Source organism: Patiria miniata, unplaced genomic scaffold (genome assembly GCF_015706575.1).
Source record: "Patiria miniata isolate m_02_andy unplaced genomic scaffold, ASM1570657v1 HiC_scaffold_29, whole genome shotgun sequence".
Classification (NCBI taxonomy): Eukaryota; Metazoa; Echinodermata; class Asteroidea; order Valvatida; family Asterinidae; genus Patiria; species Patiria miniata.
This window is the reverse complement of record NW_024037068.1, coordinates 19,444,914-19,470,152: the sequence shown is the minus strand read 5'-3', so window position 1 is coordinate 19,470,152 and position 25,239 is coordinate 19,444,914. Positions and strand designations below refer to the sequence as shown.

Sequence of the window (25,239 nt, the reverse complement as noted above, 5' to 3'; positions counted from 1 at the left end):
TGACAGCTGTTGAAATAAGTATTCTGTGTGTTTTGTTTTCTTTTTGGACGACACAGGTTTTAGGGTCATTGCGTTTAAATAGTGATGAACGGATTGAGCAATTTCAGTATTTTTTTCATCTAAAAGTAGCCAATGAAATTGTCTTTTCATTCATTATTATTTTTGATGCTACATATCTTTTTTAAATATGAAGTAATTTTTGGGGGGGTCTGGGTTCCGCTTTTTTGACTCACCGTGTATATAAATATATACTTCACAATTGTATATAGGACAGAGAGTTCTATAAAAGAAGCTCATTATCCACTGATGGACTGATCGAGAAGACAAAATAATTTCCTACGATTCATGTTGTAACATAGCTGCTTTACAATAGTTGTTGGTGTTTCTATTCCACGTAATATGAAAACGAAATTGTATTTCTTTTTTTAAATTGTCTTTATCGCTGGTTTTAAGTCGTTTTGAGTACATTTCAAAGTTAACAATTATCATCATAATACAAAATGTACCAAATATTTACACAAAAGAGAAACACTCTTAAAAGTCCACCTGCTGGCTGATAAACAAGTGGCCAATCTTATGATGTATTTTGATGTATGATTTACCCTCTAAAAAACCCCCAAATAGTTGTCTTTTTTATGCTGCTGTGAATATCTTTTTTTGTTGTGTGTTGTTCTGATGTCATATTGCATTTATTCAAAAAATGCTCTAAGATTCCGAGCCTTAAAGGGTCCATGCAATGAATTTTTCCAAAAATTTCTTTGTGAGAACAGTTTGCTCATTGGCTTACTGCCATGTACCGGCACAACAACGAATCACTAAAGAAAAGTGAATTAAAACTACCAAAATATCCAAAATTCTAGCAACTTGTGGTATCGACATAACTGTAACATTCAGATTTTCTGCCAAACATGGCATCACTTTTGGCCATGAATATTAAAATTGGCATTAGTATAAAATAAAAAAAACCACAAAATATCCTGAAAATTGCAGAACGAAAATTGAAAATAAGGTTAAATTGGAAACAGAGGTGCATTTTCAAGGATTCCCCCAAAATATTGCATAACGTGGGTCTCTGACCGAATTTCACAAATGGCCCCCTTTCCCAAATTTGTACATTATTACTGTATTAGTTTTGCGTAAGCTACCATGTCTAACCGACCGTAATAGTGGTATCTGAGATTGTTGCATATAAGATCATTCCGAATATTTTACAAAATAGTCCGATTGCCTGTGGCGCTTGAAACATTCAGTAACTGTATGGTGGTAGTTTAATAAGGGTTATGTGTCTATGTTTTTTAAAGCTGCACGCAAAATATTGATAATATTTAAGCAAACTCTGTATGTGAATAAACGATGTTAAATTTTCCCCGTTACCAATGCAATATACATATAATTTTATAAAGTCCCAAGGACCTTGTTACAAAGGTGTTCCACTGTAATACAGTTTGGCAACTCAATCTGCTTGTATGCACCTTGATGGCAAATTTAGCTCCCCGATTTCAGATTCGGGGTTACATGGGAGACAGATGAGTTGTTGGTATCTTTTACTGATCTTGTGCTCATAATAGTCATCGGTGTTACCGGAAAGATCCTCGCCGTCTGGTGTGTAGACAACAATTTCATTGACCACATCATGGCGTAAATTTGTCTCCACTGTTGTGCTCTTTTCCGCTTTCTCTTCGCGAGGTTGCGGACTGGGCGTGACATCAGAAGACCCATCATTGCCTGCTTTGATATCACTGATCTCTACTGCCTCGTAGTTGTATTCCTGATCAATGTCACTTGTTTCACCTTTCTGATGGGAAGAACGAGGAACATTATAGTACTGGCCATCGCTATCCCGTGCGTCAGGGGTAGGGTGAACAACAACTTCAGTTTCTCCTCTCTGATTTTGATCTGTTGGCGTATGGTTGTCGTTAATAGAACCATCGGCAGAGTCTGTGGTAAGTTGGTCTGCAGTGGCAGATATATCAGTCAAATTTTCGTGGGTAAATGTTTCGTGGGTAGGCCTAAGTGGTTCGGAATCGGTTTCACCAAGAGTGTTGAAAGAAATGTGATTGCGTTTCTTGAAATGCAGTTTCCTAAGCAAACAGTTAAAACAAAGTTGATACCACTTTGGACGTTTTTCCTTAATCTTCACGTTGTACCGCTTTCCGGACTTCGGGTCCAAGACACGAAATTGTGCCCGTTCTGTAATTATTGAACCTGATAGCAGAAAAACAGAAAAAAAAAATTGAAATACATTTTGATGCAGAAGAATATATCCTTGCAGCTATTAGGATATTGATTAGTTTTATGTCTACTTGAGAAACAGAAAACAAGGGTATTAGTAAATTAATTTAACAGTGGAAGTTTCTTTTCACATCTTTAATCTGAATGCATGTATGAATGAAGTACACTAGGGACTTTTTCTGTACCTGCAAGCTTTATTTCATAGCTGTGACAATTTGTTGGGTCCGTATTTACCTTGCAACACTTTGGCGAGGAAACCAGGTACTCTCTGCGTTGCCATCTCTCATCAAGTTTCTTTTTGTACCCGTGTGGGGGATTCGTACTCGTTTAAGTAACAGTCAGTTTCCCGTAGTGATGACTCCTACATGTCACTGGTTATACTGTGGCCGATATGCAGTGGTGGCATTCATCATCGTTCTTCATCGTTCTTTAAAAAAAAAAAAGTTGACACAAAAACAAAGTTGCCACTAACAGTTTTATTTCACAACTGCGACAATTTGTTGGATCCATATTTACCTTGTAACAGGTTGTCGAGGAAACTAGGTACTTTCTGTGCTGCCATATGTCTAATCGAACTTGTTCTGTACGCGAGTGAAAGGTTCCTCCTGGTTTAAGTAACAAACCAGTTTGCCGTTGTGTTGAATTCTTTTTACATGTAGCTGGTTAAACTGTGGTCGGTCTGGAGTACTGACAATCATCATTGGCCTTTATCAAAAATTATTCAACCAGAGGAAGGCGAGGAATAAAAAAGTCCGACGTCACGGGCGACATCGGGAATTTCCAGAATTTCCACCAATAATTGCGCAACCACAGCAGGCCAGCTGTATTCAAACCTCACGATAAAAAAGGGGCCAGATTATAGGGATACTGCGTCCTGGAACAGCCCAAATGGGCTACACAGCGCGCTTTGAACGAAATGATGTTAATCGGAAAGAACATTTAAAAGTAGGATATAAACATCGGACACAACGGGTTACGAATACGTTAAAAACTGGGCGTTTTGTGTTATTCCTGTATTATGCGTGCGAGAACGACTTTCGTGGTCCACTTTTGCGACCCCAAAAGTCGAGCTGTTTGGGTGCTAGTCGTGATTTTATCTGCAAAGTGTTCGCCTTTTGCAGACGTGTAAGAAACCACATTTTGTGCGTTGGTGACTGGTCACCGCTGTTCGCGAGCACGGTAGGGTGTACGTATGTTATAATAGACACACAACGTGTATATCGTACATTGATTGAAAACGACAGGAAAAACGTATTCGCGCTCCGTTGTGTCCGATGTAAACAGCCGGTTTTTTCCCGTATTTTCTTCGGAACGGTAAGACATTTGGTTGGTTTCCTTTCAAAAAGATGCTTGAAATATGATAAGTTAACAATCAAAAACATGACATTTTCTGGGATTTCAGAACCTAGTGCCCCTTTAAGGACACAATAGATAGAATCATCACAAAAAGGACCAGACTGTGTGCACGCATGCGCATATGTAAGGGCAGGATAATGACGGAGAACCAGAGTGATGTTTGGTTAATTTGTATTACATGTTTTACTAATTACAGACAAATTAATCAACGGCCATCGTGGTTCCTAACCTTGCAAAAAAATCAAAAAAAAATCAACCAGAACAAGGCGAGGACAAAAACGTCCGACGTCATGGTAGCAACGGGAACTTCCAACAATAATTGCGCAACTACAGGCCATTGTATTCAAACTTTACCATCCTCCCAGGGACCAGATTACAGTCACTATTGACCCTATCACAGAAAAAAAGACAAAATTGTTTGCACGCATGCGCAAACGTAAGGGCAGGATAATGACGGAATACAAATTACAGACACACATTAATCAACGGACATCGTGGTTCCCTACCCTCAGTTGTAATCTTTATATTTTCCCATTGCCTGTCTGCCCAAATATTACAATTTAAGGGAAATTTCTCCCCTCCAGAAAAAGTAAAACAATCAAATCAATAACAGCCCAGCTAATAATGTTCTACTTGTTCCGTAATTATTATCTGTGTGCATATTTGCTGAGTTCGGGTCTTGGCGGAGGAACATGTTGAATGGCGTGGGGGAATGCATTTTACTGATAGCATACATCGAAATAACTTAGGGTCGTCCACGAAAAGGTACCATCTACTCCCCCCCCCCCACGCCATAAAAAGCATGACTGTGGCAGTAAAGTTCATCATTGTAGTGTAATACAAGAAAACATGCATCACGTTTTTATAATATTGCTGATTTCAGAAAAATATTGCTCATACAATATTTGAGAAAATTAAATAACTCATATTTAAATGTAGGTATTTTGTATTTGATATAAACTTAAGTAAGATTATCAATCAAGTGCTTTCATAGCTATTTGTCTCCACTATTGGATTGTTAAAAATTACTTTACAGGATTTGTCATGCTTTAGAATGCAGAGGGCTTAGACCGATCAGAATTTTTACTGAAATTGGTTTGAGTGCTTCTCACTTTTTTTATTTTGTTCCGATGACAGTTTCCGTCAAGGTAAATACAGCATTTTGTTGTTTTGGTTTAGCGGTAAAGTTCTTATTATTTTGATGAGTAATCGCAAATACCTAAAAAAAAATATACATATAATGATCGTTCTGTAAATCGTGGGTGTGAACTTCCAATGTCATTATTAGCGAAAGGAGTAAAACAAAATGTTGAACCTAACAAATGGCATCCTTCTGTACACTCTCCTTGTAATAGAAACAAGTCTAGATTCTTACCAATTCCAGTAAAGCAGTCTCATATATGACTATTTTGTGAAGAGTTATTGAAATGTATACATGAAGCTCCGCGAGAGTTATGTAAAGTTAAAAAAGTCATCAATGCCTTAATACTTGAAAAAAAATACCACATACATATTGTTATAATTTCCCTGGAATGTTTGAATTCAACACTTGGAAAAGTCCTCTACGTCCTAAACTTAAGTATAAAGCACCAGATTTGTACCTAGCACCATTATACTCCAAGCGAAAATGGAGTAGTAACGATTGGAATTGTTATTTAAATCGAAACAAGAATGACTTCGTGCCATTGTCTGCGGTGCCATTGTCTGCGGTGTCGCAACTATAGTCGGTGGTTCCCGGACATTCCATCAGAAGTAAAATTTGTTAGCAGCTCCGATCAGATCAGAGAAAATTAGGGAGCCGCTTTTATATCGATCTAAGTCAAGACACATACCCTACATGGATATAAACTACCCCGTTAGGTTGAAAAACATTTGGGCAAATATGACATAATTTCAAGCTGACTGCAGATTCGAAAATATAAAAGATTAATTTAGTACACGTCCTCAGCCACATACTGCTTTCTCATTGTTTGCCAGTACCACCTTTTCCATGAAGCCATATTTTGGAAAAAAAAAATCATTTTTTGTCTTGGTCCTTTCAATTTCGTTTTGCTAGTAGATAATCCAAATTTCTGTTTATTCTTGCCAATATACTCATCAGTGAGGTACCTGTTCACTTGTTTTTTATGAAATTGTAATAAAACTTAGTTGAAGTTTGTCCAAAGTTTCTCAAAGTATCACTTGTATTACTTTATTATCTTTTACTTAGGCAATTTCAAGTTGTAGTTAAGTTTCAACTTATTTTCAACTTAAATTTGCCTCAAAGCGTCAACTGTTTTTATCGAAAGTTACAATCATTAATTGTTTGATGTTGCCCATCTGTTATCCTTCAACGGGCTGGGAAACCCCAGGGAAAGTCCCGCCATTGCGAAAGCAAATTTCTGTCATTGTGCGATAAGAATGGGCTTTAACTTCAGTCAACACAGAGAAGTACTGGGTCACAAGTACGTACCAGGTTGTACGTACCTGCTCTCTCAACCTGGTATTGAATCGTATGCATGTTCAATATTGCACACATATGCAAATGAGGAATAGTCTTGCGCCTGGCTGTGCGTTACAACAGCGTATGCGTTCGTATGTGGTGTCTGGGGTAAAAAGAGAGTCAATTCGTCGCGGCGCGAGTTAATAAAACCCGAATTTGTTTACAGATAAAATGTAACAATCTTATCCAGCCAATTGGCAGTTTCACCTTGCATATCAATATGAACAAATTGAAAAGGAAAATATTTTTTCAGAAGTTGTGGACGAAAGAATTACAATGAACGTGAAAACACGCAGTACACGTTGGAGACAACCACACCAAGTACACGATATAAATCATTTCCTTGCAAATTGTGGTACCGACTCAGGATAAAGGAAGCAAGTTCCCATCCCAGGGCTTAATGTTGGAAACGAGGTTTGAAACAGAGTAAGTTTTGGGGACGAGGTTGGGTCTTTGCTATTCTGTGATACGTATGAATTGATAATTTGTACTTTCAAAACAGCGACCCTCAGTGAAGGCACAATCATGCAAGGGATGCATGGTTATATTAAACATGCATCGATATATATTTTTTTCATATCAAGTGATCGTGCACCGCGACATAAGTCGAAATGCCATTCCCACGGGTAACCAAAGGCCAAAGAACCGTTCAATTTCATACAAAGTTCAGTCGTAACGTCTTAAAAACGGACAAAATGTAAAAGGAGAACGAAACCAAATAATTGGCCTATTGTTTTCCGGTCATGATTGCATCAGCACAGGGCCATGCCGGTTTGTCAATATTGCTTAAAAGAAGCGATCTATACTGTTGTAACGATATACACTGTCGTAATTGTTGTCGAAAGTCAGTTTAAGAGCTATTAAAAGGCTGGCCCAAATTACGAATGTCGGTAAATCGGTTTGTAACATGAGAAGCAAAAAGGTTTCGTTTGGAGTTCGTAAGAAAGCTTGTGTTTTACGACAGTTAAAGTTTGTCCACCCTCGCCAACAAAGTACAGGGTAAGTCAAAAAATTATCCGAACCCAAACCCCCAAAATTATATTTCATATTTAAAAAAAACATGTATCAACAAAAATAATAATGACTGGAAAGCCAATTTCATAAGCTACTTTAAGATGAAAAAAATTGTGAAATTGCTCAATCCGTTCAAAGAATATCACCATTTTAAACACAATGACCCTAAAACCTCTTTCGTCCAAAAATGCTATTTCAAGAATAGTCGTCACAATTGTCTTCAAGCATCACCATCAGCGATAAAACCTCAATTTAAAAGCATTCAACAAATTCATTTTGAATTGCCGTCTTTTGAAAAATTGCCTTTTATAAATCATATTCTTTGCCTAACCAGGGTTGTTAATAAAGATATTGTTTACTACAGTTGTTGACAGCTGTTGAAAAAAGTATTCTGTGTGTTTTTCCTTTTTGGACGACACAGGTTTTAGGGTCATTGCGTTTAAATAGTGATATTCTTTGAACAGATTGATATTTCAGTATTATTTTTCATCTAAAAGTAGCTTATGAAATTGGCTTTCCAGTCATTTTTATTTTTGATGCTACATATCTTTTTTAAATATGAAGTAATTTTTTTGGGTTTGGGTTTCGCTTTTTTGACTCACCCTGTATATAAATATTTACTTCACAAATGTATATAGGACAGAGAGTTCTATAAAAGAAGCTCTTTATCCACTGATGGACTGATCGAAAAGACAAAATAATTTTCAACGATTCATGTTGTAACATAGCTGCTTCATATTGGTTATTGGTGTTTCTATTCCACGTAATATGAAAACGAAATTGTATTTCTTTTTAAATTGTCTATATCGCTGGATTTAAGTCGTTTTGAGTACATTTCAAAGTTAACAATTATCATCATAATACAAAATGTACCAAATATTTACACAAAAGAAAAACACTCTTAAAAGTCCACCGGCTGGCTGATAAACAATTGACCAATCTTATGATTATGAAAATAGAAATAGGAAATATGTAACAAAGTAACAAAGTAAACAAAGCTTTTCAGTTCTACTTTGCATTTTGATGTATGATTTACCCTCTAAAATAACCCCCAAAAAGTAAAACCGTAGGAGTTGTCTTTTTATGCTACTGTGAATATATTTTTGTTGTGTGTTGTTCTGATGTCATATTGCATTTATTCAAAACATTTTCTAAGATTCCGAGCCTTAAAGGGTTCATGCAATGAATTTTTCCAAATATTTATTTGTGAGAACAGTTTGCTCATTGGCTTACTGCCATGTGTTGGCACAAAGAAAAGTGAATTAAAACTACCAAAATATCCGAAATTCTGGCAACTTGTGGTATTGACATAACTGTAACATTCAGATTTTCTGCCAAAAATGGCATCACTTTTGGCCATGAATATTGATATTGGCAAAAGTATAAAATTCAAAAAGGCACAAAATATCCTGAAAATTGCAAAACGAAAATTGAAAATAAGGTTAAATTGGAAACAAAAGTGCATTTTCAAGGATTCCCCCAAAATATTACATTACGTTGGTCTCTGACCGAATTTCACAAATAGCCCCCTTTCCAAAATGTGTACATATTACTGTATTAGTTTTGCGTAAGCTACCATGTCTAACCGACCGTAATAGTGGTATCTGAGATTGTTGCTTATAAGTTCATTCCGAATATTTCACAAAATAGTCTGATTGCCTGTGGCGCTCGAAACATTCAGTAACTGTATGGTGGTAGTTTAAGAAGGGTTATGTGTCTATGTTTTTGAAAGCTGCACGCAAAATATTGATAATATTTAAGCAAACTCTGTCTGTGAATAAACAATGATAAATTTTCCCCGTTACCAATGCAATATACATATAATTTTATAAAGTCCCAAGGACCTTGTTACAAAGGTGTTCCACCGTAATACAGTTTGGCAACTCAATCTGCTTGTATGCACCTTGATGGCAAATTTAGCTCCCCGATTTCAGATTCGGGGTTACATGGGCGACAGATGAGTTGTTGGTATCTTTTACTGATCCTGTGCTCATAATAGTCATCGGTGTCACCGGAAAGATCCTTGCCGTCTGGTGTGTAGACAACAATTTCATTGACCACGTCATGGCGTAAATTTGTCTCCACTGTTGCAAGGGCGGATCCAGGGGGGGGGGGGCCAAAGGGGGCCATGGCCCCCCCCCAAAACGAAATCAATTTTTTTTTTTTTTTATGTGACATCGAAATAACGGCAGGCAATGAGTACACCACCATCTTTTCCTCAAAAAAAAAACATTGGTTAAAGTGGTCAGAATTTGCCTCAGATCGCACCACAGAGCATCTAGAATCCAAAAAATTTTCGGGGCCCTTAAGCGGGCCCCGAACCCCACGCCGTAATTTTTTTGACCCACTTTTTGACATAGCAATAAAGGCTGGGCAGTGAGTACACCACCATATTTTCCTCAAAAAAAACATTGGTTAAAGTGGTCAGAAATCGCCTCAGATCACACCACAGAGCATCTAGAATCCAAATTTTTTTCGGGGCCCTTAAGCGGGCCCCGAACCCCACGCCGTAATTTTTTTGACCCACTTTTTGGGGGGAACCAAAAATTTTTTTGGCCCCCTCCAAAATTGTGTTCTGGATCCGCCCTTGCACTGTTGTACTCTTTTCCGCTTTCTCTTCGCGAGGTTGCGGACTGGGCGTGACATCAGAAGACCCATCATTGCCTGCTTTGATATCACTGATCTCTACTGCCTCGTAGTTGTATTCCTGATCAATGTCATTTGTTTCACCTTCCTGATGGGAAGGACGAGGAACATAATAGTACTGGCCGTCGCTATCCCATGCGTCAGGGGTAGGGTGAACAACAACTTCAGTTTCTCCTCTGTGATCTTGATCTGTTGGCGTATGGTTGTCATTAATAGAACCATCGGCAGAGTCGGTGGTAAGTTGGTCTTCAGTCATGGGCGTCGCCAGGATTTTTTCTAGAGGGGGGCAAAAACATTTTTTGACCAAAAATGCTTGTATTTTTCAACACATTTTCGATTTATCAGTTTTAGAGGGGGCAGGGACATTTTGCCCCCCCCCCCCAAACTCATTAAATTTACACCACTTTGTCTTCGCGCCTCTTTTTTTTTTTTTTTTTTTTTTTGCGTCCTTTTTTTTTTTTTTTTTTTTGCTTTTCCAGGGGTTGCCCCCCCCCTCGCGACGCCCATGTCTTCAGTGGCAGATATATCAGTCAAGTTTTCGTTGGTAAATGTTTCACGGGTAGGCCTAAGTGGTTCGGAATCGGTTTCACTAAGAGTGGGCAATAACTGTGATTGCGTTTCTTGAAATGCAGTTGCCTAAGCAAACACTTAAAACAAGGTTGATGGCACTCTGGACGTTTTTCCTTAATCTTCACGTTGTACCGCTTTCCGTACTTCGGGTCCAAGACACGAAATTGTGCCCGTTCTGCAATTACTGAACCTAATAGCAGAAAAACAGAAAAAAAAATGGAAATACATTTTGATGCAGAAGAATATATCCTTGCAGCTATTAGGATATGGATTAATTTATGTCTACTTGAGAAACAGAAAACAAGGGTATTAGTAAATTAATTTAACAGTGGAAGTTTCTTTTCACATCTTTAATCTGAATGCATGTATGAATGAAGTACACTAGGGACTTTTTCTGTACCTGCAAGCTTTATTTCATAGCTGTGACAATTTGTTGGGCCCGTATTTACCTTGTAACACTTGGGCGAGGAAACCAGGTACTCTCTGAGTTGCCATCTCTCATCAAGTTTCTTTCTGTACCCGTGTGGGGATTCGTACTCGTTTAAGTAACAGTCAGTTTCCCGTAGCGATGACTCCTACATGTCACTGGTTAAACTGTGACCGATATGCAGTGGTGGCATTCATCATCGTTCTTCATCGTTCTTTATAAAAAAAAAAAAGTTGACACAAAAACAAAGTTGCCACTAACAGTTTTATTTCACAACTGCGACAATTTGTTGGATCCATATTTACCTTGTAACAGGTTGTCGAGGAAACTAGGTACCTTCTGTGCTGCCATATGTCTAATCGAACTTGTTCTGTACGCGAGTGAAAGGTTCCTCCTGGTTTAAGTAACAAACCAGTTTGCCGTTGTGTTGAATTCTTTTTACATGTAGCTGGTTAAACTGTGGTCGGTCTGGAGTACTGACAATCATCATTGGCCTTTATCAAAAATTATTCAACCAGAGAAAGGCGAGGAATAAAAAAGTCCGACGTCACGGGCGACCTCGGGAATTTCCAGAATTTCCACCAATAATTGCGCAACCACAGCAGGCCAGCTGTATTCAAACCTCACGATAAAAAGGGGCCAGATTATAGGGATACTGCGTCCTGGAACAGCCCAAATGGGCTACACAGCGCGCTTTGAACGAAATGATGTTAATCGGAAAGAACATTTAAAAGTGGGATATAAACATCGGACACAACGGGGTACAAATACGTTAAAAACTGGGCGTTTTGTGTTATTCCTGTATTATGCGTGCGAGAACGACTTTCGTGGTCCACTTTTGCGACCCCAAAAGTCGAGCTGTTTGGGTGCTAGTCGTGATTTTATCTGCAAAGTGTTCGCCTTTTGCAGACGTGTAAGAAACCACATTTTGTGCGTTGGTGATTGGTCACCGCTGTTCGCGAGCACGGTTGGGTGTACGTATGTTATAATAGACACACAACGTGTATATCGTACATTGATTGAAAACGACAGGAAAAACGTATTCGCACTCCGTTGTGTCCGATGTAAACAGCCGGTTTTTTCCCGTATTTTCTTGGGAACGGTAAGACATTTGGTTGGTTTCCTTTCAAAAAGATGCTTAAAATATGATAAGTTAACAATAAAAAACATGACATTTTCTGGGATTTCAGAACCTAGTGCCCCTTTAAGGACACAATAGATAGACCCATCACAAAAAGGACCAGACTGTGTGCACGCATGCGCATATGTAAGGGCAGGATAATGACGGAGAACCAGAGTGATGTTTGGTTAATTTGTATTACATGTTTTACTAATTACAGACAAATTAATCAACGGCCATCGTGGTTCCTAACCTTGCAAAAAAATAAAAATCAACCAGAACAAGGCGAGGACAAAAACGACCGACGTCATGGTGGCAACGGGAACTTCCAACAATAATTGCGCAACTACAGGCCATTGTATTCAAACTTTACCATCCTCCAAGGGACCAGATTAAATTCACTATTGACCCTATCACAGAAAAAAAAGCAAAATTGTTTGCACGCATGCGCAAACGTAAGGGCAGGATAATGACAGAATACAAATTACAGACACAAATTAATCAACGGACATCGTGGTTCCCTACCCTCAGTTGTAATCTTTATAATTTCCCATTGCCTGTCTGCCCAAATATTACAATTTAAGGGAAATTTCTCCCCTCCGGAAAAAGTAAAACAATCAAATCAATAACAGCCCAGCTAATAATGTTCTACTTGTTCCGTAATTATTATCTGTGTGCATATTTGCTGAGTTCAGGTCTTGGGGGAGGAACATGTTGAATGGCGTGGGGGAATGCATTTTACTGATAGCATACATCGAAATAACTTAGGGTCGTCCACGAAAAGGTACCATCAACTCCCCCCCCCCCACGCCATAAAAAGCATGACTGTGGCAGTAAAGTTCCTCATTGTAGTGTAATACAAGAAAACATGCATCACGTTTTTATAATATTGCTGATTTCAGAAAAATATTGCTCATACAATTTTTAAGAAAATTGAATAACTCATATTTAAATATAGGTATTTTGTATTTTAAATAAACTGAAGTAATATTATCAATCAAGTGCTTTCATAGCTATTTGTCTCCACTATTGGATTGTTAAAAAGTACTTTACAGGATTTGTCATGCTTTAGAATGCAGAGGGCTTAGACCGATCAGAATTTTTACTGAAATTGGTTTGAGTTCTTCTCACTTTTTTTATTTTGTTCCGATGACAGTTTCCGCCAAGGTAAATACAGCATTTTGTTGTTTTGGTTTAGCGGTACAGTTCTTATATTTTGAGGAGTAATCGCAAATACCTAAAAAAAAAATACATATAATGAGCGTTCTGTAAATCGTGGGTGTGAACTTCCAATGTCATTATTAGCGAAAGGAGTAAAACAAAAAGTTGAACCTAACAAATGACATCCTTCTGTACACTCTCGTTGTAATAGAAATAAGTCTAGATTCTTACCAATTCCATTAAAGCAGTCTCATACATGACTATTTTGTGAAGAGTTATTGAAATGTATACATGAAGCTCCGCGAGAGTTATGTAAAGTTAAAAAAGTCATCAATGCCTTAATACTTGAAAAAATACCACATACATATTGTTATAATTTCCCTGGAATGTTTGAATTCAACACTTGGAAAAGTCCTCTACGTCCTAAACTTAAGTATAAAGCACCAGATTTGTACCTAGCACCATTATACTCCAAGCAAAAATGGAGTAGTAACGATTGCAATTGTTATTTAAATCGAAACAAGAATGACTTCATGCCAATGTCTGCGGTGTCGCAACAATAGTCGGTGGTTCCCGGTTACCATCAGAAGTAAAATTTGTTAGCAGCTCCGATCAGATCAGAGAAATTTAGGGAGCCGCTTTTATATCAATCTAAGTCAAGACACATACACTACATGGACATAAACTACCCCGTTAGGTTGAAAAACATTTGGGCAAATATGACATAATTTCAAGCTGACTGCAGATTCGAAAAATATAAAAGATTAATTTAGTACACGTCCTCAGCCACATACTGCTTTCTCATTGTTTGCCAGTACCACCTTTTCCATGAAGCCATATTTTGGTAAAAAAATCATTTTTTGTCTTGGTCCTTTCAATTTCGTTTTGCTAGTAGATAATCCAAATTTCTGTTTATTCTTGCCAATATACTCATCAGTGAGGTACCTGTTCACTTGTTTTTTATGAAATTGTAATAAAACTTAGTTGAAGTTTGTCCAAAGTTTCTCAAAGTATCACTTGTATTACTTTATTATCTTTTACTTAGGCAATTTCAAGTTGTAGTTAAGTTTCAACTTATTTTCAACTTAAATTTGCCTCAAAGCGTCAACTGTTTTTATCGAAAGTTACAATCATTAATTGTTTGATGTTGCCCATCTGTTATCCTTCAACGGGCTGGGAAACCCCAGGGAAAGTCCCGCCATTGCGAAAGCAAATTTCTGTCATTGTGCGATAAGAATGGGCTTTAACTTCAGTCAACACAGAGAAGTACTGGGTCACAAGTACGTACCAGGTTGTACGTACCTGCTCTCTCAACCTGGTATTGAATCGTATGCATGTTCAATATTGCACACATATGCAAATGAGGAATAGTCTTGCGCCTGGCTGTGCGTTACAACAGCGTATGCGTTCGTATGTGGTGTCTGGGGTAAAAAGAGAGTCAATTCGTCGCGGCGCGAGTTAAAAAAACCCGAATTTGTTTACAGATAAAATGTAATAATCTTATCCAGCCAATTGGCAGTTTCACCTTGCATATCAATATGAACAAATTGAAAGGAAAACATTTTCAGAAGTTGTGGATGAAAGAATTACAATGAACGTGAAAACACGCAGTACACGTTGGAGTCAACCACACCAAGTACACGATATAAACCAATTCCTTGCAAATTGTGGTACCGACTCAGGATAAAGGAAGCAAGTTCCCACCCCAGGGCTTAATGTTGGAAACGAGGTTTGAAACAGAGTAAGTTTTGGGAACGAGGTTGGGTCTTTGCTATTCTGTGATACGTATGAATTGATAATTTGTACTTTCAAAACAGCGACCCTCAGTGAAGGCACAATCATGCAAGGGATGCATGGTTATATTGAACATACATCGATATATTTATTTCATATCAAGTTATCGTGCACCGCGACACAAGTCGATATGCCTTTCCCACGGGTCACCAAAGGCCAAAGAACCGTTCAATTTCATACAAAGTTCAGTCGTAACGTCTTAAAAACGGACAAAATGAAAAAGGAGAACAAAACTAAATAAATGGCCTTTTGCTTTTCGGTCATGATTGTATCAGCACAGGGCCATGCCGGTTTGTCAATAATGATTAAAAGGAGCGATCTATACTGTTGTAACGATATACACTGTCGTAATTGTAGTCGAAAGTCAGTTTAAGAGCTATTAAAAGGCTTGCCCTAATTACGAATGTCGGTAAATCGGTTTGTAACATGAGAGGCAAAAGGTTTCGTTTGGAGTTCGTAAGAAAGCTTGTGTTTTACGACAGTTAAAGCTTGTCCACCCTCGCCAACAAAGTACAGGGTGAGTCAAAAAATTATCCGAACCCAAACCCCCAAAATTATATTTCATATTTAAAAAAACATGTAGCAACAAAAATAATAATGACTGGAAAGCCAATTTCATAAGCTACTTTAAGATGAAAAAAATTGTGAAATTGCTCAATCCGTTCAAAGAATATCACCATTTTAAACACAATGACCCTAAAACCTCTTTCGTCCAAAAATGCTATTTCAAGAATAGTCGTCACAATTGTCTTCAAGTATCACCATCAGCGATAAAACCTCAATTTAAAAGTTAAAAGCATTCAACAAAGTCATTTTAAAAGGCCGTCTTTTGAAAAATTGCATTTTATAAATCATATTCTTTGCCTAACCAGGGCCGTTGTAAATAAAGATATTGTTTACTACGGTTGTTGACAGCAAATGAAAAAAGTATTCTGTGTGTTTTTCCTTTTTGGACGACACAGGTTTTAGGGTCATTGCGTTTAAATAGTGATATTCTTTGAACAGATTGAGCAATTTCAGTATTAATTTTCATCTAAAAGTAGCTTATGAAATTGGCTTTCCAGTCATTATTATTTTTGATGCTACATGTCTTTTTTAAATATGAAGTAATTTTTTTGGTTTCGGGTTCCGCTTTTTTGACTCAGAGAGTTCTATAAAAGAAGCTCATTATCCACTGATGGACTGATCGAAAAGACAAAATAATTTTCAACGATTCATGTTGTAACATAGCTGCTTCATATTGGTTATTGGTGTTTCTATTCCACGTAATATGAAAACGAAATTGTATTTCTTTTTTAGATTGCCTTTATCGCTGGTTTTAAGTCGTTTTGAGTACATTTCAAAGTTAACACTTATCATCATAATACAAAATGTACCAAATATTTACACAAAAGAAAAACACTCTTAAAAGTCCACCTGCTGGCTGATAAACAAGTGGCCAGTCTTATGATTATGAAAATAGAAATAGGAAATATGTCACAAAGTAACAAAGTAAACAAAGCTTTTCAGTTCTACTTTGCATTTCGATGTATGATTTACCCTCTAAAATAACCCCCAAATAGTAAAACCGTAGGAGATGTCTTTTTTATGCTACTGTGAATATCTTTTTTTGTTGTGTGTTGTTCTGATGTCATATTGCATTTATTCAAAACATTCTCTAAGATTCCGAGCCTTAAAGGGTCCATGCAATGAATTTTTCCAAACATTTTTTGTGAGAACAGTTTGCTCATTGGCTTACTGCCATGTACCAGCACAAAGAAAAGTGAATTAAAACTACCAAAATATCCAAAACTCTGGCAACTTGTGGTATTGACATAACTGTAACATTCAGATTTTCTGCCAAAAATGGCATCACTTTTGGCCATGAATATTGAAATTGGCATTAGTATAAAATTCAAAAAGGCACAAAATATCCTGAAAATTGCAAAACGAAAATCGAAATTGGCATTAGTATAAAATTCAAAAAGGCACAAAATATCCTGAAAATTGCAAAACGAAAATTGAAAATAAGGTTAAATTGGAAACAAAAGTGCATTTTCAAGGATTCCCCCAAAATATTACATTACGTGGGTCTCTGACCGAATTTCACAAATAGCCCCCTTTCCCAAATTTGTACATATTACTGTATTAGTTTTGCGTAAGCTACCATGTCTAACCGACCGTAATAGTGGTATCTGAGATTGTTGCTTATAAGTTCATTCCGAATATTTCACAAGATAGTCTGATTGCCTGTGGCGCTCGAAACATTCAGTAACTGTATGGTGGTAGTTTAATAAGGGTTATGTGTCTATGTTTTTGAAAGCTGCACGCAAAATACTGATAATAATTAAGCAAACTCTGTCTGTGAATAAACAATGATAAATATTCCCCGTTACCAATGCGATATACATATCATCTTATAAAGTCCCAAGGACCTTGTTACAAAGGTGTTCCACCGTAATACAGTTTGGCAACTCAATCTGCTTGTATGCACCTTGATGGCAAATTTAGCTCCCCGATTTCAGATTCGGGGTTACATGGGCGACAGATGAGTTGTTGGTATCTTTTACTGATCTTGTGTTCATAATAGTCATCGGCGTTACCGGAAAGATCCTCGCCGTCTGGTGTGTAGACAACAATTTCATTGACCACGTCATGGCGTAAATTTGTCTCCACTGTTGTGCTCTTTTCCGCTTTCTCTTCGCGAGGTTGCGGACTGGGCGTGACATCAGAAGACCCATCACTGCCTGCTTTGATATCACTGATCTCTACTGCCTCGTAGTTGTATTCCTGATCAATGTCACTTGTTTCACCTTCCTGATGGGAAGGACGAGGAACATCATACCACTGGCCGTCGCTATCACATGCGTCAGGGGTAGGGTGAACAACAACTTCAGTTTCTCCTCTCTGATCTTGATCTGTTGGCGTATGGTTGTCGTTAATAGAACCATCGGCAGAGTCTGTGGTAAGTTGGTCTTCAATGGCAGATATATCAGTCAAATTTTCGTGGGTAGGCCTAAGTGGTTCGGAATCGGTTTCACCAAGAGTGTGGCAAGAACTGTGATTGCGTTTCTTGAAATGCAGTTTCCTAAGCAAACAGTTAAAACAAAGTTGATACCACTTTGGACGTTTTTCCTTAATCTTCACATTGTACCGCTTTCCGGACTTTGGGTCCAAAACACGAAATTTTGCCCGTGCTTCAATCACTGTACCTAAAAGCAATCAACAGAAAAAGCAAGAAAGTTTCGTTTTATAGCATAAACACGTAAATAAATGTATAAATGAATGAACAAAAAATGTTCTGTAGGCTACCCGAAAGATGCCACCAAGTTTTATTTTACAACTCTATATTTGTTGTGTCAATATTTACCTTGAATCAGGTTGTCGAGAAAACCAGGTACTTCCTGCGCGGCCATGTCTCATGAAGTTTCTCTTTGTACACGAGTGAAGGATCCTTACTCGTTTAAGTAACCGTCAGTTCGCCGAAGTACTGACGTCTATGTCGCTGGTTAAACTGTGTCTGATCTACAGTGCTGGCATTCATAATCGGTCCTGGGAATTTCCAACAATAAATGCGCAACTACAGCAGGGCATTGAATTCAAACCTCAAGATCCTCCCAGGGACGAGATTAAGGTCACAACTGACCCTATCACAAAAAAGACACAGTTGTGTGCACGCATGCGCAATCGTAAGGGCAGGAAATTGATTTTTTTTTTTACAGTCGATTAGGGTGTTGTGTGAAATTTTGACTCTTTGAAATACGGACTCATTGGTTGTAATGCTCATGCCTAAGTTTAGATGATAAAGAGAGCGACAGGTCACATGAGAGGTTTGGTTTACAAGAGACCAAAATTTATAGGAGGCCACATTTAATATGACACTGCCCCAGTTGGATACGGTTGACCTAGCACTTCCATTTTGACAATACATTCAATAAAAGTGTTTCGGTGGCCTGGTACGCAGAGACCGCATTGATATTCAAAACTACATCTTTGAAAATTAAATTTGTATTCGTAGTTGTAGTTCATTGTGCATTGCATTGTGCATTGCAGTCGAATTATAAATGATTTCTGGTTTGTGATCAATTGACGGCGAATTCAAGGTTCTGATTTGAGTTTAAGACCTCAAGTTTGACCAGTAAAGTTATAAAATAATGGAGGGCAGATCCGTATTTGGGCTGACGACAAGGGACGTCGAAGATTCACTGATTTGTCGGGTGTGCTCTGAGAAGTACGACGATAGCTGCAGAGCGGCCAAATTTCTGCGTTGTCTACACGGTGTCTGCGTCGCTTGTCTCGGCAAGAGTGTACCGGGCGATGAGCAGGTGTTCAAATGCCCGGTCTGTCAGCAGAATACTCCCTTCCCAGAGAGTGGAGTGCAGGGCTTGCCAGATAATTTCATTGTGAAGACACTGAGAGATTCTCAGTGTGTGTTTGAAAGTGATCGCAAACAGTCTCGCAGCTTTATTTGTGGATCCTGCAAAGACGGCGGTCCGGCAGTGAGCTACTGCTCTGACGGGGACTGCGCAAATTTTCTCTGTGAGAATTGCAAGGAAGCTCACGGCCGGTTACGGATCTACGATGGTCATGTCGTCATTCCGTTGGAACAGTTGGAAAATCAGCCGGAGATTTTTATCTCGCGTAAAAAACCTCGTTGCAGCCAGCATCACAAGCAAGCCTTAACCTTGTTCTGCAACGAGGAGGGTTGCCAACTGCCCATATGCCTGGTGTGTGTGCCGACGGCCCACCAGGGCCATGGTGTCGTCGATCTAGATCAGAAATCAATTGAGGTGAAGAAGGAGTTGCAGATTCTTGCTCAGGCGGCGAGAAAGAAGAAGGGCACAGTCGAAGAAATTTCCGGGAGAATAAGCACCGAGATAAATCAGACGAGTTCTCGGTTTGAGGAGATGGCGTCTGCACTTTCCGAAATGTTCGAAGGCCTCCAACGCCAGCTCAAGACCGCGCATGAAGCAGTCAACGACGCTTTGAAGAAACAGTGTTTGGACAGAACAGCTCAACTAAAGTACCCAACCAATTTCGCAGAGTTGCTTGTCTCTCAGTGCGATTCCGCATGCCAGTTCGCCGAGACAGCTTGCGTTATTGGTAACCCTGTCGACCTTCTGAAGACCAGTGAACAGATCATCTCGAGACTCCAAGAACTTATCGCCCTCGATGTTGATCGGTCTCTGCCGTTCCACCCAGCCGATGAGGCTTTTCTTTCCTTTACTGAAAACCATGACCAAGTATTGTCTGACATTGAGAAACTCATTCCCATCCTAGGACAGTTTAACACATCCATCGCGGACCCAACGCTGACCCAAGGGTTCAAAGTTACTTTCCCTGGGAGTGATGAGTCATCTTTGGTCCTCAATGCCACGCACAGAGTCCGTATTTGTGCTCTTCATCCATCTCGCCAACCCTTAGATCGCCTTGGTGGGGAACTACATGCGTACTTGCTCTCACCTGATGGTAGCAGCCTCGAGTGCAAACACGGTGAGCAATGCGGTGACTTTTACGAGTTACAGTTCCGGCCGTTGGTAGCAGGACCTCATCAGCTGAACATCAGCGTGTCTGGAGTGCCTATCACCAGCAGTCCGTTTCCAGTTGTTGTTGTCGACAACCCGTCCGGTGATGGCCAAGCTGAGCAATCGCAAGACGAGGTCTGCAGTGACTTGACATGGACGGACGCATTCGTCCATAGCGAGCACACAATCATCGTCAAGTTCAAAGCCCCTGAACATCGTCTTCCACGGGTTAGCAACTTGAGTGCCCAGTTTTCCATGTCTCGGTACCAAGACCAAGAAGACAAACGTTTATACGCGATTGATGAACCGCAGATTGTGGAAACCGACGACAGTCAAACCTTCCGTATTGTCTACACACCACCGGATGCCGGTGAGCTACGTATGTCTGTCTTCGTGGACGGTCAGCCCATCGCCAACAGTCCCTTTGTCATCAACGTTGACCCATTGCATCCAGACTCTACCGCAGTGTCCACACATCAGCTGGGAAAATGCCCACTTAACACCGCTGTCTTGAACATGCCATACACAATCTCACTCCAAACATACGATGGTTTTGGTCAGCAGCTCACAAACGGAGGCTATGATGTTAAAGCTGCGATTTCTACTTCGAGTTCTGAAGAAGTTCTGTTGCCTGATGACATCATCGATAGCCAAGATGGCAGGTAAGAAAGTAATCAAAAACCTTGCCTTGTTATGTTTACTATTTATGTCTGTATGTGTTTCTGGGTCTTCATGTTTCATTTCACTATTCGGCACCCATTGTTTGTCATTGCTTCTAGGTACAAAATAACCTTCACACCTCGTTCAGTTAAGCTACATTCTGTGACCATAAGCATCTGCGGGTACCCAGTCAAATCGCCAATTGAGATTTCCGTTTTGTACGGCCTACCGTTTGAAAATCCTTCTAGTGGCTACGAAAAACCGACGGGAATGGACGTGGATAACAAAAGGTGTGTCAAGAGGTTATTGCGTTCTTAAAAATATATATACCACAATTTGTTTCATGCTCTGAAATTCTTGGTACTCTTTGTAAGTACCCAATTGTAGTGTATGTTTATATCATCATTTTACTGGACATGTTTTGAAAGCAAAATATGTGAAAGGTGACTTTGATGGACGGGTCCAGAAGATCTAATTCTTGCAAAAACAACAAGAGGAAATAAAGGTACCAAGGCACCAATGATTGATTATTCCACGTCATTTTCACAAATTAAAACATTATAAAACATGTGTTTTCTCTGCAGCAAAACTGTCTACGTTGTAGACAGCCGTCATGCCTGCAAACTCTACGTGTATGACATCTACGGCAGGTGCACAAGCGAGCTACCATTCGAGAAGAGCACCCTGCCCAACAAATCCTGTCAGATCGGCGTTAACGAGGCAGGACAACTGGTATTGCTGATTTTCCATCTGAGACGTGTCATAACGTGCAGCACTGATGGAGAGATTGAAGACAGGTTGGTCTGATATTGTATCTGCGGTTTTAAACGATTTATATTTTCTTATCAAAATCGTCAACAAGAATTAAACATATATTGAAATTGTTTGACTATTACATTTGTGTTCCCGCTGTTTAATTGATATTTGATATATTGTTTATCGTTCGACTCGAGCTTTGTTTACCAGTAACTTGGATATTCATTCTTACATTCTGATTCAGTTGGGAATGCGCAGCTGAAAATAAAACACCAGCCAATCTTACTCTGTCCAAAGAGGGCCAGGTGATCGTTGGTGACAGCCAATCACAGGAGTTGTTCATCTACGGGCCAAAGGGCGAAGTCAGGGGTCGGATTTTGCTCCAGGATGGTTCCCTCGAGGTCGGAATGAACAATGTCTCTGTGGACCGCAATCTGAATATCCTTGTGGCGACCCACTGCCCTCCTTACGACATTCTGCGGTACAGCATGACTGGAAACGCGTCCTCGAGGCTGGTCTCTCCTGCTCAAAACTCCCAGCTGGCCGCGGCTTCGACTCCAGAGGGCGCTCTGATCGTCTCCGTGCCACGAGGTATCCTGGTCTTGGAGTTCAGCCACGATCTCATGGAGGTGGCTGTGGTCAAGGAGTTCCAAATCGACGACATCTACACCAAGCTAGCGGTGGTCAATGACGGGTGCTTCGTGGCCTTTGATCCGGGGGCGAAACACCTGACGAAATACAGCTACAAGCCTTACATAAAAAAACACCGCTGGTCTAACCCACAGTCCCCGTGGACAACCCAAACAGCAATGCGCGAAGTTTCTCCCACCACTTTGTCCCCAGAAAAGCCCCTTCCTTCACCACGCCAAACCACGTCTGAATCAAATTCATCCGGAACTGGTGAAAAGACCTCCCCGATTGCGGAATAGGAATTTCATAAGGAATTTGTCAGCAGGGATATGTTTTTCTTAATGAAAACACGGCTTTATTTGTTTCTGTACTACAGACTAACACTGGTTTGAATTATTAAAACTAAAAAGTACATCTTAGTTTTGTAAATATAGCTACGAAACATGGATAAAGTCTCGCTTTAATAAGACAAGTTTGTACTGAATTGCACGTGACGGATGTGGTGCATTTATCAGATTTTTAAAAAGTAAATTTCTATCTTTTGTGATTTATTTCGAAAAATATCAAGCAAACAATTTTAGGGTCCGAATCAATTCCTATGCAGGAAGAGTCCCGAACTAGAGTTAAGTGGAATCATTCACTTTGTCCAAAGGAAGGTCTGCATTTGTTCCGGACATTTATTCTGGGAAAATTTTCATCAGCTAATGATTGACTCAAGTTGTTAAGTATCCCGCAATTTAGACCCGATACGTACAATGTTCTCAACTTGTCCGGAACTCGTCCCGCATATGAATTGAGACGGGTCATTTTGTAGATCAGTGCTAAAATCATGTACAGTAACACTTTAGTTGTTGTGGTGGTTAGTTTAAGTATAATTTATAGTAAAATGTATTGATCCTATCACTAGGCCGCAGTGTGTCTCCCATCCTTTAGAAACGTGTTCATGAATAGTCTAGAACATTTTGGACGATCAGTATGAACTTTTGTAATTTTTTTCAAACAATCATCATCGCCTGTCAACATAAAATCATTGTCATATCTATGACGAAATACTGAATAGAACTGAATTAACATTGCAACTGAATTAAAAAGAACATTGGTCTTCATCAATTTGGAATTTATTTTTAGATATAAATGTATCGATTAATGAAGGTTGGGCGGTCAAAACTTAGAGAAAGAAATAAGTTTGCTTGTCAGAACTGTTATTATATCCAATTTAAGGTTAAAAACAAAACATTACCAAGTGGATAAATACAGCAAGGCATTTCGGGCATCCGTGATGACCGTCATCGACGCCAAAAAAATCTTAAATTTCTCAAAGATAACATATGTTCTGTATTTTTGGCATTATTTTGAGTTTAGTCTGTTGACCAGCAAAAGAGGCCCATTGGAAAGTTATTAGAGTGTGCAAATACCGGCAATCGTGGACCTAAGACGTAATGGTCAGAAAACAAACAATATGTCCATGATTGAAATTTGCGTGCAAAACCAATGAGAGCTGCTGCTAACAAAGGAATAAGGATTAGGGACAATATGGGGCTCCACGATTGCCAGTGTTTAGAAACAAAATGTGTGTGTGGGTGCGTTTGTTCATGGTGTAAATCGAGGACACGTGCAACATCATCGGTGAATCGAGGATGAAAACCGAATCGAGGACTCCTCGGTTGGAAAACGTGTACAAAACCAATGAGAGCTTTTGCGAAAAAAAGTTATAATACAAACAAAGCAAAAGGGAAGAGGAACTAAAGAAAATCATCGAATTACACCATAAACAAACGTGGTTGTACATGTACGGTAGACAATATAACAGTACAATTCAAAAAGAAGTCTTTAGAAATCACAATTTGAACAAACTAAGATTCCAATTTGAACAAACTAAGGGGAACAAGCAGTCTTCCCGCAATTATATTGTAAGGTTTTGCGTGTTTATGTTGTTCGTCGGACACGCAGTTGAAATATCATTGTGTAATTGAGGACAGAAGTCAAATCGAGAACGTCCTCGATACTAAAACCTGTACAAACCAATAGTTGTTGTTGCTAAATAAAAAAATAAACAAAAATGAAGGATGTGTGGTGGTTATGTGTGTGGTTATACAGCAAGCCCCCATGCAAAACCAATCAGTCATTGAATGCCACCCTTGATTTGAATTTGAAGTGCCTTCTCAAATGTGGCCAAATGTCACAAAATGAGTAACAAGGACAAGAACCATGATGTTAGTTTTCACATGGAGTAGAGGGCACATAATGATCCTCACTGCATTATAACCAAAATAATTATATAAATATATTTTGTAGGCGAACAGGTTGTTGCTGTTGATGTTCATTGAGTGAGATTTTATTTTGGCTTTTCACTCTTAAGTTACTTCGGTGACTTGTGCCTCATTCTGTCTGATTTTACACAAGTTCACAATACGGTAAAAAAAAAGAGATTGCTCCTTTGGACATAAAAGCAAAAGCGTCCAGGCAATGGAATGCATCCGCCGTTTTATGAGAAAATAAGGCTGCCTCCTTTCCTTAAAACAAACAACCGGACGTCGGCTAATTAAGATTCATAATTTATTGATTATTTTATTTCTATTTTTTATTTAAGAAATCCCCTAACACTTTTGATCAGGTATCCAAAGCCTAGATATCCCACTGGACAGAAGAACCTCCCCCCCCCCCAATATTTAATTGAAAAACTGCAAAATACCAATGCCCGGCGACTGCGTACAAATACTGTGATCGGTTCCTGCGTTGCATTCAATTCTTTATGTGACTGTATGGAAGGTGAGCACCGTGTACAAGAATATGGCGACACATTACATGGCGTATTGACTGTGACCGCGGTGCTGTGATAATATGGAAATCCCCTTGCGTTCCCATAACATTCCTTTCCACACGCACA

The 25,239-nt window shown here is 39.1% G+C and overlaps 3 protein-coding genes and 1 long non-coding RNA gene across 4 annotated transcripts; 1 reads left to right on the top strand and 3 right to left on the bottom strand.

The window, feature by feature from the left end:
- Window positions 1–1,375: 1,375 nt before the first annotated feature.
- On the bottom strand, window positions 1,376–2,633 carry LOC119735376. The gene is made up of 2 exons (XM_038209074.1): window positions 2,467–2,633; window positions 1,376–2,205 (listed from the first exon to the last, which is right to left on the bottom strand). Exons 1-2 carry the CDS (start codon window positions 2,510–2,512, stop codon window positions 1,454–1,456), a joined length of 798 nt encoding a protein of 265 aa, XP_038065002.1. The 5' UTR covers window positions 2,513–2,633; the 3' UTR covers window positions 1,376–1,453.
- A 7,588-nt stretch (window positions 2,634–10,221) lies between these two features.
- Window positions 10,222–11,202, bottom strand: LOC119735976. The gene is made up of 3 exons (XR_005272247.1): window positions 11,033–11,202; window positions 10,750–10,941; window positions 10,222–10,490 (listed from the first exon to the last, which is right to left on the bottom strand). It is a non-coding gene; the product is annotated as an uncharacterized LOC119735976 (long non-coding RNA).
- Window positions 11,203–16,530: 5,328 nt separating this feature from the next.
- Window positions 16,531–18,380, bottom strand: LOC119735975. Its single transcript, XM_038209953.1, has 2 exons — window positions 18,152–18,380; window positions 16,531–17,993 (listed from the first exon to the last, which is right to left on the bottom strand). Exons 1-2 carry the CDS (start codon window positions 18,195–18,197, stop codon window positions 17,257–17,259), a joined length of 783 nt encoding a protein of 260 aa, XP_038065881.1. The 5' UTR covers window positions 18,198–18,380; the 3' UTR covers window positions 16,531–17,256.
- Window positions 18,381–18,935: 555 nt separating this feature from the next.
- LOC119735244 lies at window positions 18,936–23,961 on the top strand. The gene is made up of 4 exons (XM_038208949.1): window positions 18,936–20,968; window positions 21,086–21,256; window positions 21,551–21,763; window positions 21,967–23,961. Exons 1-4 carry the CDS (start codon window positions 18,936–18,938, stop codon window positions 22,649–22,651), a joined length of 3,102 nt encoding a protein of 1,033 aa, XP_038064877.1. The 3' UTR covers window positions 22,652–23,961.
- Window positions 23,962–25,239: the final 1,278 nt, after the last annotated feature.

What these genes read in the sequence shown, in the direction of transcription:
- LOC119735376 (XM_038209074.1), bottom strand. Translation starts at nt 2,512, where the DNA reads ATGGCAACGCAGAGAGTACCTGGTTTCCTCGCCAAAGTGTTGCAAG. An exon ending in CCTCGCCAAAGTGTTGCAAG is followed by an intron (nt 2,206 to 2,466) that starts GTAAATACGGAC and finishes TTCTGCTATCAG; the next exon opens with GTTCAATAATTACAGAACGG.
- LOC119735975 (XM_038209953.1), bottom strand. Translation starts at nt 18,197, where the DNA reads ATGGCCGCGCAGGAAGTACCTGGTTTTCTCGACAACCTGATTCAAG. An exon ending in TCTCGACAACCTGATTCAAG is followed by an intron (nt 17,994 to 18,151) that starts GTAAATATTGAC and finishes GATTGCTTTTAG; the next exon opens with GTACAGTGATTGAAGCACGG.
- LOC119735244 (XM_038208949.1), top strand. Translation starts at nt 18,936, where the DNA reads ATGGAGGGCAGATCCGTATTTGGGCTGACGACAAGGGACGTCGAAGAT. An exon ending in ATCGATAGCCAAGATGGCAG is followed by an intron (nt 20,969 to 21,085) that starts GTAAGAAAGTAA and finishes CATTGCTTCTAG; the next exon opens with GTACAAAATAACCTTCACAC. An exon ending in GATGGAGAGATTGAAGACAG is followed by an intron (nt 21,764 to 21,966) that starts GTTGGTCTGATA and finishes ATTCTGATTCAG; the next exon opens with TTGGGAATGCGCAGCTGAAA.